The sequence below is a fragment of the Lissotriton helveticus genome, chromosome 2_1, assembly GCF_964261635.1.
Source record: "Lissotriton helveticus chromosome 2_1, aLisHel1.1, whole genome shotgun sequence".
In the NCBI taxonomy this organism is placed as follows: Eukaryota; Metazoa; Chordata; class Amphibia; order Caudata; family Salamandridae; genus Lissotriton; species Lissotriton helveticus.
The window spans coordinates 335,675,885-335,693,460 of NC_136059.1; the positions used below are offsets into that span (position 1 = coordinate 335,675,885).

General features: G+C 45.2%; 1 protein-coding gene across 2 annotated transcripts in view; it reads right to left on the reverse strand.

Moving 5' to 3' along the window:
* Window positions 1-11,207: 11,207 nt before the first annotated feature.
* AGXT2 (alanine--glyoxylate aminotransferase 2) overlaps window positions 11,208-17,576 on the reverse strand; it is a 399,919-nt gene continuing 393,550 nt past the window's right edge. Inside the window, exon 14 of one of the 2 annotated variants that reach the window (XM_078674933.1) lies at window positions 11,208-11,671. In XM_078674933.1, coding sequence (XP_078531059.1) covers window positions 11,555-11,671 — 117 coding nt within the window. In that variant the 3' untranslated portion in view covers window positions 11,208-11,554. The remainder of the gene's footprint in view (window positions 11,672-17,576) is intronic. The other variant, XM_078674934.1, reaches the window with a different exon arrangement.

A 17,576-nucleotide genomic window follows, 5' to 3' on the forward strand; every position in this document is an offset into this window, starting at 1 on the left:
ATTGGGTAGGTTCACATTCCTTAGTCACTTGCCTCTCTTGCACATGCCTGCTCCATACCTCTCCTCACATACTGCTATTCTGTGTCTGTGGTGCCATGCCGTAGCTGGGCTGTGGGCATGGCAAGGCTGGATTCATAATGGAATTGTGTTGTCGGGTCTGGTCAGATGTTATGTTGTGTGTCATGTTGTATGTAGTTGTGCTGCATACCCATTGGCAGTGTCGTCAGTTGCATGACTGTGGGCGGCAGGTGCGTTTCAGATGGGTCCACTGTTTTTGTGTATGCTGCCTCTGTGGTGTTCCCGGGGGGGAGGGGGCAGCACGGGTCCAGGGGGTTGTGCCTGGCCTGGGGTGGTTGAGGTGGGTGTTGTGGCCCTCATGGATATCCACGGTGCATGATCATTGTCTCCATGGCATCAGTGGGTCTTCAGGTGTGGCTCTAGGCTGGGCTCCCTTTTATGCTGCAGGTAGTCGCCCTGCTTAACACCAGCAAAAGGCAGGTGTTAATTCCCTCCTGCTACTGCAGCTTATCGCCTGTTTTTGTTTCGCATCGCAGATCTGGCAGTTCATTGTGAAAGTGGTGTTGTGGTTGTTTCGTGTGTTTTTGCACGAGAACGCCTACTCTGCATCTCATTAGGGTTAGTTGGTGATGTCCACCATGGAGATAAATTCTGGGGCAGTTATCGCGGGAATAAAGGCAATGTCTGCAGCTTGCACCAGCTTGTGAATGGGGTGTTAAATCTATTTCCACTTTTGATGTGTTAAGGTGGGGAGAAATCGGAGTTAAGTCCTTGTGAATATCCCCCTTGGACTTTTAAAGCTAAGTTAGCAAAGGCTTGTTCTGCTACATCAAACTAATAGCCTGACGTTCACCCTTTAGTGCTCATGAGTAACCAAAATACTCCATGCAAAAGAACTGGATTACCTCTGCATGAAATACTGATGGGAAGAACTATACATATACCCTCTTTAGCAGTAAAGATCCTGTTGAATATCACAGATGATGTTCTCGAGTACTGCAAAGGATTGTCTGATGTGGTGCTATCTCCCTCCCATCTGGTTGACCTTGCAACACCAGCTGTACATGAGCCTCCAGAGAATGATTTGTACCCTGGCGATTGGATCCACATCAAGAAACATGTCCGGAAATCTTGCCTGAAAGAAAGGTGGCATGGACTCTACCAGATTCTGTCTGGTTATCAACACTGCTGTCAAGTGAACTGGTCTTCCGAGTTGGATACACGCCTCCCATACCAAGAGGGCAAGGTACGAAGGGGAAAAAGTAAAAGTCAACATCTGCCAATTCTCCTAGTGGTTTGAGCTGTCTGAGGCTGCAGAATAGGAGGAGGAAGACCACACTGGAAACTCACCCCCACCCTCAAATTAACAACCTGCTGAATCGGAGACTGATGTGGAAGTTGCAAACCCAGCTGTTTCTGTGATTTCAAACTCTGGACTGAGAATTCGCAAAGGCAATGAGAATATGAGGAAAGCTGAAGCTAATCTGCCACAACAAACTGCCTGAGAGACAGAGTCTGAAATTAACAAAAAGACTCCATTGAAAAGTGAGCAAGTTGAATCTGAATAAATCTCTAGCACTTTGAAAGTTGACCAAAAACAACAACTCTTAGAAAGAGACAATTGAGGCATAAGACCTGATCAGAGACATTTAGGATAGACAGTGAGTTAGAAGAACAAGCAGACATTCATGATTTTGTACCAATTGATATGAAAAGACCAAAAAAAGAGAAATGTGAACAGAAAGTGTGCTGGTCATGACTGGGCATATTATGCAAAAATCAAATTTGATTCTGATGACTGTATGACAGGTTGAAAAGAATCTCCTTGAAATAAATCAAATGAATACTAAAGGCTGTGAAGATTTGAAAACAGTCAACTGACAAATGTTAAACTATTAGAGAGAAAGGGTAACAGTTTCAGGATGGAAGCCCCATAAGGCATCCAGCTGATGCAGAATAAAATATCCTAATAGTTTTCAAGATAAGGTTGAAACATCATGTTAACTATTAGTGGACTAATTCTTGTTTAAATTAGAGTTTCCTTGATTAGCCCTAATCATGCTGCATAATTATAGTTGTAATGTATGGCAGTTGTTATTTTAGTTGCTATGTTTGGATGGCTGTTGGATGTTTATTTGCTGGGGGAGATAATATTTCCAATCAACATAATATCACTGTAACTTCTGGGACAAGCCCTCCATCTCATGAAAGAAAACTTTCACACCTCCCACTGCATGAGAATGTGTGTGTGAGCACATAAATCACATACAATGTTATAAGTGGCTCCACTTCAGATTTACTAAACTAACTTCCAATTTCAATGCCTCTTCGAGTCGATGTACCTTGCCACATATTAGAATGTAGCACAACCCAAACACATCTCTAAAATAAAAATTGTCTTCAACATTAGATGTTCAGTCAATAGCGAGAGTTTCATGACATTTTAAGTTTGTTTTTGATTTAAGAGATTAGTCAGTATTTTTGTCTTTTTATTCAGATTGGTCAAATAAATTAATTTACAGAAATGTAGAGAAAATTTGGTGTGAACAAGCACATAAAACAACAGCATGTACCAAAAGGAGTTAGTCCTTATCCTATTCTAAAGGACATGACCTACCCTAACAAGAACCCATAAAAAGTTCCTTTTGGAAAAGAGATAGTAAATGTTTATACCAAAAGTTTAATAGCCAAGAAAAAGGTCAAATTCCCCATAAAGAGTAGTTCTGGAAACTCAGTTGAGTTCCCTAACAGCTGCAGTAGCAAATGTTAGAACAGGCAAAGGAATTAATCACAGCAGTAGCTATGATCGGCATGAGATAGAATGTCTCCTCACAAATCATAAGGAAAACAAAGGAATCACCAGTAGCAGCAGCTTATGGCAATTCAGGTTAGCACAATAAAATGCTAAGGGACATGGCAGGATAGGGGTGAACAGAATGCCTTAACTCTCTAGCTAGGAACACTGACTATATAGAAAGCACACAATATTTTCAAAAACAGGTAATGTGATCTGCAGTCATTGAGGAAGGATCTTCCCATGGTCCCTTGTCCTCTGCTTTGATTCCCATGGGAAACGTCCATATCGATATCCAGGTATTTGAATGTGGCTACAACGTATTACAAAAAGATACAACTAGGAAGGTTCTCTTGAGAACCTTTTGCAAGCCTACTCTGTTAGCTGTTAAGTGTCCTATTGTGTAACATTGGTCTATTCTATGAAATGAAACATTCCTATCTAGCACATCCTAGTTAGCTCATGGAATTTAAACCTACAAAAAGCATTTTCATTAATATACTTGTTCAATATAAGCGTATGGCAGAGGAAACAATATAAATATAATGTAGTCATATGGTGGAAGGAATGAAATATATTTTGCAGCAAAACAGCACATTTCATGAAGATGCCAAGTTTTTCAGTTCAGTTAAAACGCATTCATTTTCTTAAAAGGACAGTAAAAAATCAAGAGCAATTGGGACCTAGTAGTGAAAGATCAAAATAAATGAGTTTTCTGCAGAAATAAGCAGCATTTTCATTCTTTGCACTTTTAATAAAAGCACATTTTCAAGCCATTATTTTAATAGGCATTTTCTATGGTACTGTTAAGGCACATTTCTACATTATCATAAGGTTATATTTCCGCAAGAAAACTTCAACTTCCATAATCCCCCGCCTGATGATTTTATTAATCATCACGTATCTATATTTCTCATGTGAGTGGTTCAGCATGTACTTTCGTCAGTTGAATCTCGTCTTTTTGTTTTCAAATCCCAAAATTTCAATGAGTTCATGTAGTCATTATTCATTGTACCCATCAAACCTAAATCCTCTCACACCATTTCGTTTCCAACCTTTCCTTTCTGTAGCAAAATATGTATCTACAGCCCAAGAATAGTGCATAAAGAAATATTAGACAAAGCCCCACTATTACTATTGGCATTAGACTAGCTTCAATATACCTTTTCTTGCTGTTGAAAACGAATTTCCAATTGTGACAATTCCTTTTCCAAAATTTGCAAACAAACTTGGTGTTTCCAATTCACAAAATTCAGGTTCTAAACCTGAGATGTTCTATGCAAAGTCCTCTATTTTCCTACTCTCACCAGGTATGTATGTACAGCAATTAGTTAATTTAAGCATCCGGCAGACTCCGCCTTTTTCTGCAAGTAAGATGTCTAAGGCAAGTCGTCCGGTAAAACCATTGACTGTATTACAATTAGTTCTGTATTAATTGTAACCAAGGGTCCAGATGTGCTAGTTGCCGTTTTTATGACAACTTTCTAATCTTTATGCCATTTAAGATGACGTCTACAGGTGGACTGACAGCTCCAAAAATATCTCCTACTAGTCCTGTACCTGTTTTAATATTGCATTTCTGTCTGTGTACGGATTTCAATGTTATTGTATCCAAGCACTTCACATGTACATTTTTGGAATTAGTAGGCCTAAATAATAGATTCCCTCCTAGTCAGCTGGCTATAGGTAGTACGCGTCTGTCCACAAATGTAATAACCCCTGGAATAGCGTCTGTCTTTGTACATTTCCTCCAGCATTGTCAGGCTTATATTGACATTTCCTCTTCTAATGTCCAACTCTATGAAAGATGTGACAAGCTGTAATCTTTTTCATAGCAGCAATATCTGATCTAGATCCTGTACCTACAGGAATACTGCTACCTCTTTCCTGTGACATATTCATCCCTCCTTGACTTCCCTGAAATACAGTTTGTGGCACATCAGCTCCCTGCATACTTCATTGATGCCCTAAAAAAGAAGGGTTCTGAAAACATTTCTGGGTTAGCTTCGTTTATGCTAACATGCAAATTACTGTAGCAACAAGTTATACGTGAAGCAGTAAAAGGATAAAATAAAAATTAATGTCTCAGGATTTCGTCAAGTGACTTATTTTGCCAACAGATCATCCTTTGGGTTATCCGTGAACAGATCTCTGGCTTCAGCCCTAAAACAAACTGGGATACAAAAATCCCAATATTCTTCTCATCAGGATTTTCATGTGCACCTTGCTGCTGAAACACCTGCAACAATCTCTCATAATGCACATGTACAGCCTCCTTCAGCTCCTAGATATTTTGTTTAATTTTAAGTCAATCCATATCTTTCGGAGGTACTCTGCCTTTCAAAAAGGTAATAACTGTCTCATACTTTTCCATCACCTTAGGAGACGGTGCATTTGTCCCAGCCACTCACAAGTGGCGTCTGGTAGGGAACAATGTCCGGAGTGGGTGTGGGGGGATGTTGTGGGGTAGAAAATGAAGAAAACGTACCTGTTGGTCAAGATGCCCCGGGCTCCTGGCCTCCCAAAGCCAATGACAACGCTGCAATGCAGCGTAATGATTGTTTTCCCTAAGTTCCCCATAGCCAATCACAATGCTGCACTGGTGGGGAACATGCAAAGTCAGCTTGAATGTTTAGCCGGCCCAAGACGACCGGTCAAAAATACAGGTGCACTTTGAGTGTGCTCACCACTCCTTCCCTGGCCCATGCTCAGGCCCAGGCCCAGGCCCAGGCCCAGGCCAGCCCCACCCATCACCGCACCTAAGTTCGGAAAAATAAAATGATAAAAATGTTTCGTTATTATCATTTTATTTTTCCTCTGCCTTGCTCTTAAAGCAGTGGAGCGACGCTCCTCTGCCTTTGCGGAGGAGCCACCCCTGCCAATTTTGCTAGTTCCTCACTAGGCCACTGTACCACAGTGTTACATTCAGCCCACAAATCAGCAGGTACTACAATGTCAAAAAACATATCTACAATACCTTTGAAATATTTATGCACCTTTCCACTTGTGCATACCACTGCACCAGCTTGTGTCTTTTAATTTGGGAAAATTGTTTGTGAATGTTGCCAGATTACCACAACTCCTAGGAACATGTACATACGTTCCTTCTGTGATTTCTCCAAGTGGGTAAACTGCCAATTCTCCCTCACTTCCTTCATCTAGCTTTCTTGTAATAGCTGCTTCTTTCTTTGTCTTCTCAAGTTTATTAGTCCATTTGGTTTCTAATTTTTCAGTTTCACTCCCTCTGCAAATGCACTTGACCAATTCTATAATGTGCAAACGCAGTCCTGTAATCCTCATATTCTCGAAAGCCAGGTCTTCCCTATAGCTTCTATGCAGATGCACATTTTGTGGAAGACCTTTTTCAGATTTTTGAGCCAGTTCAGGTAATTTGTCATGAACTAAGGCTGCCCTTCTCATAACCTCTTTGCACAGGGACATTATTTCTTTCTTTTGATACCGTTCTATGTGCTCAAATTCCAAACACCCCCTTATTGTTTTATGGAGTTTAACCTTCAATTTAAGGGCTTTTCTTTTTCAACCTCTTATCTCTCACATGTTCATGCATTCTCCGTCTTACTAGATTCTGCTGTTTCATCAAACCGGGTTGGTATACATCTCTCCTCAGCCCCCACCGATTCCTTCTGATGATTTTGGAGCTGCGAGTACTAACATACCTCCATCGATTAATGCTTCTGTTAGCGGTGGCATAAAGGCAACTAGCTGTGAGTACCGGGAAGTCGGGAAAATCCCGAAGTGGGTAACCCTCCGATAACTAGTTGAGTCTCAGTTCTTGTCTCTACAAGTGGAGGAGCACTTGCTATTACCATTAGTTACAGTTTAAGCATTAACAACAGGTCCTCGTGCTATAATTTGATTTGATTTAAAAATGTATAAAACGCAACAAATGCCCGGGAGCGTCTTGGCGCTGACACTAAAAAAATTGACGTCAGAGCAAATGCATGTGCGTTAAATATCTGTTTGAAAAAAACAGGTTTTTAAAGATTTTCTGAACATAATGAGGTTCGGACTACTTTTGATCGTGATGGGTAGGCTGTTCCAGAATTTGGTCACTCTTACCAAGAAACATCTGCCACCCCACCAAACTTGTTTGAATCTGGGTGCTTGCAGCAACTTGTGACTGACAGATCTAAGATTCCTAGCAGGAGCATAGTATTTTATTCTGGAGGTCCAATAGAGTGGACCTCTACCGTGAAGTGACACAAAAGGGGATGATGGACGGAGCGTTTGAGCAAATCAAACACTCACCCCCAGTCAACTGATCTGGATTTAATCCATCACCATTCTTTACCTCACTCGGCCACCCCAGTTCAGACATGGCTATATGCAATTCAGTCTGACCCTGTGCCTCATGGGAACAGTCCAGCCCGAACTGCCAAGCCATGTCTTCCCTGGACCGGAAACAAGCATCCGAGGACCGGTTTCGGATTCATAATCCTCATCAGCCAGGCTATCTTGAATCCAGTGGCCAAGTGAGCAAGGGACTCACGTCTGAGCATACCCTGCCACACTTAGGGTGAACAAAGCGACACAAAAGTGAAGTGCATTAAATGTGATGCATAATGCCTTGAAAGCTATTCTTTTCCGAACAGGCAGCTAGTGGAGTGCCACCAGTCGCTGAGCCACTGGTTCATGCCTGGGAATATTTAAGATTAGTCTGGCTGCCGCATTCTGCAGACGTTGAAGCTTGCTTAGATATTGCTTTTGGATTTCAAGATACAGTGCATTGCCATAGTCCAATTTGGATATTGCAAGGGCAATTACCACTGTTTTCAATGACTCTGGGGGAATAAAAGCTTGGCTCTTTCTGATCAACTTAAGAGTGGCCCAGAACCTGGCTGTAAGAGCATTGATCTGACTATTAAATGTTAGCCCGTCAAAAATCACCCCAAGATTTCTAACTTTGGAGACTGGTTGGGGACATTCATCCAGCTCAGAGGGCCACCATGTAGGCGACCCACCCAGAGGATTAGTTCCCAAAAGTAAGACCTCTGCCTTGCTACCATTTAATTTCAGACAGTTGGCTTGCATCCAGCTATTCACCTTTGACATACAAGTGTTAAAACGGGCTGCCACCTCGTTTTCGTTGTCGGTGATTGACACCACAATTTGTGTGTCGTCGGCATAGCGGATTACTTAAAAACCATACTGTCTGATTAAGGCCACTAGAGGGGCCACATATACATTGAAGAGCGTAGGGCTCAAGGAAGATCCCTGAGGCACTCCACAATGTAAATTAAACATTTGTGAGCTGGTACCTCCTACTTCTACTCTGAACGATCGTTCAGTCAAATAGGATAGAAGTAGCTCTAGTGACAAGATGTGCACACCCAGCTCAGACAGTCTAGAGATGAGGATATTGTGATTAACCGTATCGAAGGCCGCCGATAGGTCTATCAATATCAAGGCGGCCTTCCCACCTCCATCCAAAGACTGCCTGAGCTCCTCACTAGCAGTCACCAGGGACGATTCAGTCCCGTACCCTTCTCTGAATCCATTCTGAGAATGGTCCAGCAGATTGTTTGAGGAGATGAAGGTGGAAAGTTGGATATTAATTATTTTCTCCAGGATCTTTGCACAGAATGGAATTTTAGAGATTGGACGATAGTTGTTAGCATCGTCAGTGCTCAAGTGAGGTTTTTTTAACAGAGGAAGCACCGATGCTCCTTTCCATGCCATTGGAAACTTTACGAGCTGTATAATTCCCCTAAATATATCTTTTAGATGAGTACTAAGCTCTTCGGCACACAGTTGATAGATCTTGGGGGGACAAGGATCAGAGGGAGCTCCTGATTTAATTTCTTTAATGGTTTGAAAGATTTGGTCCCTACTGGGTGGGGTGAAAGAGAAATTCTGAGTTTCCATTATGGGGGAGGTGTTAGCATTGAGCTCAAAAGGAGTGTTGCAGAAAGTGTCATAAATTACTTGCACTTTATCAACAAAAGCTTGGCCTAAAATATTACAGAAATCAGCATTATTACTCGGAATCCCTTTCTCGGGGATTCTAGCAAATTTTTTGACCGTCTTAAAGAGTTCTTTACTCGAGTTGTTGGCTACTGCGATCTTGTCCGAGTAGTATCTACTTTTTTCCTCCTTAATTAATTTTTTATAAGAAGACAAAGACTGTGCATATTTCTTTTTTGATTCTATACTATAGTTCGATCTCCATTGTTTTTCTGTCCTTCAACACAGTTGTTTTTGGAGCCTTAGAGTCTCTGAAAACCAAGGTTCAGATGGTATTTTCCTTTTTGTCGAAGAGGTGAGAAGAGGTGCAGATTTGTTAGCCGCCTGGGTAATCCAATCGCCAAGTTTGTTGACCGCTAGGTCAATGTCTAGCCCCGGATTAGGTGCATTCTTTTGGAGGGCGGTGTAGAAGAGGTCCTGATCCATTTTATCCCAGTTCCGATAAGAAAAAGATGGAGACAACACAGATTCACTATGTGATTGGGCAGAGGTTTTAATTGAAAATATGATTTCTCTGTGGTCAGACCATACCACCGGAAGAATTTTGTCGATACTAATCATAGGATTGGACGTGAAAATACCATCCAAGATGTGTCCCGCATCGTGGGTACATTCTTTAACCAACTATTCCAAGCTCAACCCAGCCAGTGCCTCAACAAAGTCACCACTACTAGTACATAGGGAGCTCTCGAGATGGTAATTAAAATCCCCCAAAATAGTATAACTGGCATCATTTATGCTGGATTCTAAAAAAGGGGTGAGGATGTCAAGCAGCGGGCGCTGAGCTTTAGGAGGGCGATAGATTAGGAGGCCATTGAGGGAATCATTATGGTTCAATAGCACCTGAAACTCAAGCAATTCTCAATCCGATGAGGTACCCAGTGAGGAAGCTTTCACTGAGATATCATTTTTTGCAATATAATGGTAACTGCAGTTGTAGTAGTCACCATTGGAGCGGCAACTAAGGGTCTAGCTATTGCTGGTGAGGCAATCTGCAATATTTGTGGGGGTAGTTCAATCGGGGTTGCACCTTGCTGTGCAGCAGAAGTTGGTACTATCAAACTAGTACTAGTGCCTGAAACACTGCTTTGCAGAGGCTTCATGTGGTGGGGGTATCAAAGTCAACATCTGTTCCAATATTTCATCTCCTATTAGCTTTTCTCCATCTACACAATTTTCATTTCAAATGATCAAGAATCCTAGAGTTAAATTTCCCATATCTAGGAAAACTCAAAGCACCCTCCTCAGTGATCCTACTCCATTGGCAAAGCCAAAGACATGCTTTAACCATGCTCAGTAGCCGTAATGTATGCAGGCATACCCTCAGGAGGCACCTCTTCCCCTTTGTATACTGGAATAGTAACATCATCTCTTATTAAATTCTTAAAATCTTTAAAAAAATGTATAATGACAGGTAAATTTGAAACAACATGATTAAACTAAATGTTATGATTCTGTTCCATATATTCAATTCCCTGTCCAACCAATAGAATTCCATTGAGTTGAGCTGTGTACTCTGTACTGTCCAAGTACTGTTAGTGAACACTCTACAAATTTCCGATGTGGAGTTCGTTTGTTAGTTACGACCTGGTGAATGAAGGGTAGGCGGAGGTGCAGTGTCGGAGCCCCGAACTGCAGTGTGCCACCAGCCTATTCCATGCGGAGTTTCAGGGCAGGGTCGGTCCACCGATCCACTGCCGGGGTCCCAGACTCGGATACCGGGCGTGACTGCAACAAACTTACGAGACCTCACAGCCTCCCGACGGCCCCTGGATTTATTCGGCGGGGCTTTCAACTCTTTAATTAGGTACCTCTTCCGGGACGCCGGCAGTGGATTGGTGGACCCACTCTGCCCCCCAACTCCGCATGGAATATGCTGCTCCCAAATGTCTTCTCACCCTCTCTGCACCCCAAGTCCAGCATTGCTGTTGCCCTTAGTGACACATCCTCAGATTGATTTCTTGTTAGAATGTTCTGTATTTCTCTCCCACTCATCTCAATATCAAAGTGGCCTCAACCCAGTGTGTCTGACTTGAACATATCTTGCAGTCCGCTTTGTCACCTTTCACAACATACGTTAAAAATCCATATACCCTTTGGTGAAACATAACACATACAAGAACTTCCCGGAAGATTGTAAGGACTCGAGAGGTTCATGATTTTCAGCAACTTTGAAGATTTCATAGAGTTTTGATACTGGTAGCTCAAGAGGCCTGCCCATTTAGAGGTCGTAATGAGGTTTGCTATTGAAAGAAGTATGCACACCGTTCATGATGCATAGCATCATATCTGATCACGCGTTAATAAAATGTAAGATGTATCAAGATGCAACAGTTACGTAAGCCTGGGCAAGTTTCTCATAGCTATCTTCTGAAATTACAAGATAACGTGCATATCGAAATTAACACAATTTTGTTTTATGTATTCTTTATATTAATTAAATGATTACTGTAAACATATATTTTGTACCAAGCAAGCCATACTCAATACTGTGTAAGGGACCGTAAATTGACATAGATGCTTGAATTGTTCTCATCGGATAAACCATGTAACAGCCGACAATCAATCCAGGCATTAGGTTCACATATACAGATTGGAGTAAACTCAAACTTAGGATAATAAGGATCAGACTAAGGGTACTTTGCATGAATGCCATCTATTTTCTTTAGATGCTGGCTAATATATATTTTTTATCTTTAGGGAGTACAGGATTTGTTGACGAGAAGGTATATAAGACCCATAAGGCGTGTTTGTGCACTATCTCGAACTTGTTTTCCTCCTCTCCATGTGCCAGGCAAAGGCTTCTCGAAGCACTGCCACACCGAAGTCCACATCTTCAGTCGTGATACACATTGGTGGTTTGATGCGGAATACCTGAAAATGAGGATTGAGGGAAAATGGTCAAAGCACAGTGTAAGTATGCAGGGCTGATGCATAAAGGTGTGGAAGAGCACATGAAAGAGTATTCTGCTAGTTTTCTTTTACGTACTCTTACATTCCTTCAGAAGTGGGCCCAAAACATTGAAAATTGGAATACAATGGGAATATTCTGGTCATTTCCATATACAATTAGTACAAACAGAAAGGACTGTGCGCTCTTTTAACTTTTACTTGTAGGGAATTGGCTATTTCGTAAGAGTATATAAAACAGTAGTCCTGTAGTACTACTTCCTCTACTCATAAATGGGTTTGAAGATGGAAGCCTGTTATATAAATACTGGATCATAACATTAAATGTAGAATCTGAGCCCACGCCAATGTCATCTTTCTCTTGATACAGCACATTAGCCACATTAGGACCCCTCAAACGCTACAACACCAGAATCCACTATGACGCCAGCACCCTCCACGCACTGAACGCCGGCCGAAACCACACCTGCTTCCAGGCCTCCCCGAAACGGACCCACGGACCCTTCTCCTGCCACACCTGCAGCTTCACCTGCGACAGAACCACCAAACCTCCAAGGACTGAACCCAACCACCTCCGCTGCATACACCTCAACACCTGCTCCGCATGCAAACACACCGTCGAGCTCTGGGATCTGCTCGACACCTCCGCCCCAGACGTGGCCTTCCTGACCGAGACCTGGTGGAACACATCCTCGGCGCCCGACATCGCCATAGCCATCCCGGACGGCTACAAGATCACCAGCAGTGATCGCGCCAACGGAATCGGAGGAGGAATAGCCATCGTCCACAAGTCCACCCTCAAGGTCGCCACCCACGCAGACGACACCCTTAACACCGCCGAACACCTGCACTTCCGGATCCACACCAACCCCAACACCATCCTCAGAGGAACATTCATCTACAGACCCCCTGGACCCCAGGCTCAGTTCAGCGAGTCCATCGCCGACCTCGCCAGCACCCACGCACTCGCCTCCACGGACTACATTCTCCTCGGGGACCTAAACTTCCACCTCGAGAACAACAACGACACCAACTCCGCCAACCTCGGCCTCAGACAACTCGTCACCGCACCCACCCACGCCGCTGGCCACACGCTGGACCCCGTCTTCTCCACAGGCCCCCACATCGCCTTCGACCACACCACCGAACCGACCACTGCTGCATCCATTTTACCTTCTAGAAACCAACCACGCACCACCGCACCCAACAGGTGCCCCGCCGCTGCTGGAGCAAAGTCACCGAAGACCAGCTGATCACCTCCCTCGCCAAGAACCCACCCACCGACCCCACCAACCCAGATGCCGCAGCCTGCAACCTCAGACAGCGGATCGACGACTGCGCCAACACCCTCGCCCCGCTCAGGAAACCCTCCAACAGCCATGCCAACAAGAGAACCTCCTGGTTCACCAACGAGCTCCAGACCTCCAAACGCGCATGCCAGAAATTGGAGAAGACATGGCTCCATGAACGCACACCAGACAACCACGCAGCCCACAAGACATCACCACCTCATCAGATTAGCCAAGAGATCCTCTTTCAAAGACCGCTTGGATAACAATGCACACAACAGCGAAGAACTCTTCAGCATCGTAAAGAAAGGAACTCTCCAACCCCAGCGCCAATGACATAATAATAATAGTAAAATTTCAAAAGCACTTGGTTATGCCATCTCGGCGTGTCCCCGCTCTAGGTGAGTGGAAGAAGACAGGGGCGCCAGCAAGCTGACTATCGCTATACCACAAACAGGTGGGTTTTTAGCAGCTTTCTGAACTTGGTTTCCGAGCATTCTAGCCTCAACTGGAGTGGCAGTTTATTCCAGCTCTGAGCAGCTAGAAACCGGAAGGAACGACCACCCATTCTGGCCTTTTTTATCTTGGGGATTACCAGCTGACCCCTCCCGCTGGATCTGAGAGATCTGCTGGGAACATACTTGGTGACTAGGTCTCTTAGGTATGCCGGTCCCTTGCCATTGACAATACGGTGGCAGATAACAAACAGTACTCTTTGTTTAACAGGGAGCCAGTACAATGTGTCAAGCGCCTTTTTTGAAGCCGCCCTCCTAGGCTGCATAAGCGCCAGCCGAGCGGCAGCATTCTGTAGAACCTGTTGTCTACCAAGGCCATTCGCAGTGGCTCCCAAATAGAGCACGTTCCCATAGACAAGACGAGACGTGATTAGGGTGTGTATCAACGTCTTCCTAGCCTCTAATGGGAGAAGGTCCAGCGTTTTTTGTAGTTTTGTAAGTATGCCAAAACATTTACCCACAACTTGATGAATGTGACCATCGTACGATAGAGTGGGATTCACCCAAATCCCCAGGTTTTTTGCCTCAGGGCTCGGGTGGGGGGTCGGGCCCAGACTTGGAGGCCACCACTCCGAAGTCCAGCTAGAGTTGTTGCCTCCCACCACCACCACCTCCGTCTTGCTACCATTCAATTTCAGGCAGTTCGTATTCATCCAGGAGGCAAGCTCCTGCATGCAAGCTCTGAAATTGGAGGCAGCAAGACTAGGCACCTGGGATAGGGAAATCAATAGCTGGGTGTCATCAGCATACGATACCACCTCTACTCCGAAGCCCTGTACAATCTCTGCCAGAGGGGACATGTACAAGTTGAACAGGGAGGGGCTGAGGGCAGATCCCTGAGGAACTCCATGTTCCAACTTGGTATCCTCGGAGTAGTGTACACCCTGCCTAACCTGGAAACTACGACCAATTAGAAAAGATTTAAGCCATTTCAGCGCCGCACCTGTGACTCCACCCTTGTTTAGACACTGTAGCATCGTGTAGTGTGCCACAGTGTCAAATGCGGCACTTAGATCTAGCATAATCAATGCCATAGTGTGTCCCGCATCAGCCCCTTGTCTCAGGGTTTCCGTAGCACGAAGTAGTGCTGTTTCTGTCGAATGTCCCGCCCGGAACCCAGATTGGGACGGGTGGAGGAGAGAGGCAGCGTCCACATGGGCCATAAGTTGTATATTAACCACCTTCTCCACCACTTTGGCCAAATAGGGCAAGAGGGAAATGGGACGCAAATTTTCCAATATGTCCAGGCTAACGTTCGTTTTTCCCCCGATAGGGAGGACAATAGCTCGTTTGCAGCAGTCCGGCAGCGTATGCTGTGTAAACGAGGTTTCTAGCACGTGCCTGATGTACGGTTCAAGAGCATCCAAACTATCGCTCATCACTTTAGGCGGAGCAGGGTCTTTGGGGGAGCCAGATTTTACACTCAGACAGATGCTTTTTAAGGACTCAGGGGGAGGGACTACGAATACAGTCAATCTCAGCCCTCCTGGACTCTTATCCTGCATCAACGACATCCCGCCCTCACAAGAACTGTGCGACTCACTAGCCATCTTCTTCCACTGCTAAATCGCTGACATCCACGACAGCTTCAACACCATGACTGCCTGACCCAGACTACGCCAGACTTCACCTCCCCTGTGAACACCACTAGCACCAACCGCCTGACCTGCTGGTCCAATGTCAACGACGACGAGACACGCAAGGTCATGAACTCCATCCACTCAGGATCTCAGTCAGACCCGTGCCCTCACCACGTATTCAGCAAAGCAGACCCAGCCATCGCACCCCAACTATGGAAGGTCATCAACATATCCTTCGAAACAGCAACATTCCCGGAAAGCTGGAAGCATGCCGAAATCAACGCCCTCCTCAAGAAGCCCAAAGTGGACCCAAAGGACCGCAAGAACTTCCGGCCCATCTCCCTGCTCCCGTTCCTGGCAAAGATCATCAAGAAAATAGTCAACATACAACTGGCCCGCCACCTGGAAGACAACAACATCTTGGACCCGTCCCAGTCCGGATTCAGACGAAACCACAGCACAGAGACAGCCCTCATCGCCGCCACAGACTACATCAGGCGCCAACTAGACAACGGCGAAACATCAGCCCTCATCCTCCTGGACCTGTCAGCCGCCTTCGACACGGTCTGCCATTGCACCCTAAAGACACGCCTCCTACAAGCCGGAATCCAAGAGAAGGCCCTTGACTGGACCACGTCCTTCCTCTCCGGCAGAACACAGAGCATCCGCCTCCCACCCTTCCGATCCGAAGACACCAACATCATCTGTGGCGTCCCCCAGTTCTCATCCCTTAGCCAGACGCTGTTTAACGTCTACATGGCCCCCCTCGCACAAGTGGCCCGCCATCACGACCTCAACTTCATATCCTACGCCGACGACACCCAGCTCATCCTCTCCCTCACCAAGGACCCACACATCGCCAAAACCAACCTCCACGAGGGAATGAAGGCCGTCGCCGACTGGATGAGGAGCAGCCGTCTGAAGCTGAACTCGGACAAGACGGAGGTCCTCATCCTCGGACCCACCCCCTCAGCCTGGGACGACTCCTGGTGGCCGACCACACTGGGAACAGCACCAACACCCACCGACCATGCACGCAATCTAGGATTCATCCTCGACTCCTTCTTCTCCATGTCTAAACAGGTCAATGCCGTCTCCTCCTCCTGCTACAAAACCCTCCGCATGCTCTGCAGGATCTACAAGTTGATCCCGACCGAAACAAGAAGAAAGGTGACACAGGCCCTCGTCAGCAGCAGACTAGACTACGGCAACGCACTCTACGCAGGAATCCCAGGCAAACACCTACAACGACCACAACGCATCCAAAACGCCTCCACCCGACTGATCGTCAACGTCCCCCGTCGCAGCAACATCACCCCCCCACCTGAGAGACCTACTCTGGCTCCCCATCGACAAGAGGATCAACTTCAAGCTCCTCACCCACGCACACAAAGCACTCCACAACGCTGGACCAGCCTACCTGAACAGCAGACTCAGCTTCCACACCCCCACCCGCCAGCTCCGCCAGCCTCGCCCTCGCCGCTGTCCCCCGCATCCAACAAACAACCTCTGGCGGCAGATCTTTCTACTACCTCGCCGCCAAGACCTGGAACACCCTCCCTACCCACATACGGCAGACCCAAGACCGACTCGCCTTCAGAAGACTCCTCAAGACCTGGCTCTTCGAGCAATAGCAGCACCCCCCCCTCCCCTCAGCGCCTTGGGACCCTCACGGGTAAGTAGTGTGCTTTACAAGTACTCTGATTGACCACTCCCCCTTCTTGCTGAATTAACTTTTTTGACCACTTCTTTGGCAACCCGGAGCCCGGAGTGATAAAGATAAATATATCAATATGTAAATTATGCATTTAACCTTGATTTGGGAATTTGTCTTTCATTCCCTAACGATGGATCCACTCACTGCCAATATTTGTAATAAGGGCTGGACAAAGCTGCTGATCCTTACGTTTCTTGAAAAAAGGGGCGGCCCTTCGCCACACTATCTTTCCTCATAATGTGACAGGCTACAGGCGAATATCCCATAGATATGAGTGCATTTAGCACCTAAAAGAAATGGTCACACAAAACAGTTTCAAGTCTCATTTGTCGAATCAAAAATTATAGCCAGATCCTAAGGTTTACCAGGCATCAGAATTTAGTTGAAGTTAGCAAAACAGTCACTGCCAGAAGTGGGCTTCAATGACAGGAACTTTGAAACACTGGCAAAGCAGGATGGGGGTTTACAGAAAAAAGACTAAAGAGTGAATCAGAATCAGAAAAAAGTTTTATTTCGATTGTAACAGGAAAATTATAAAAAGCACAGATAAAAAACATTAATAGAATCAATGTAAAGTGCATCACATGTTCTTAAAAAACATATTAAAAGTCAATTAAAAAGAAGCATACATCCTGATTCTAGATAACAATACTCTCTGGTTAAAAATTATTTTAAAAAACATGGCTAGCCTCCAAGCAACGTGTTCATTGTCCAGGAGCTGAAGTTTCATAAAAGCAGGAAGACATTGTCTCAGCCCCCATTTCCATA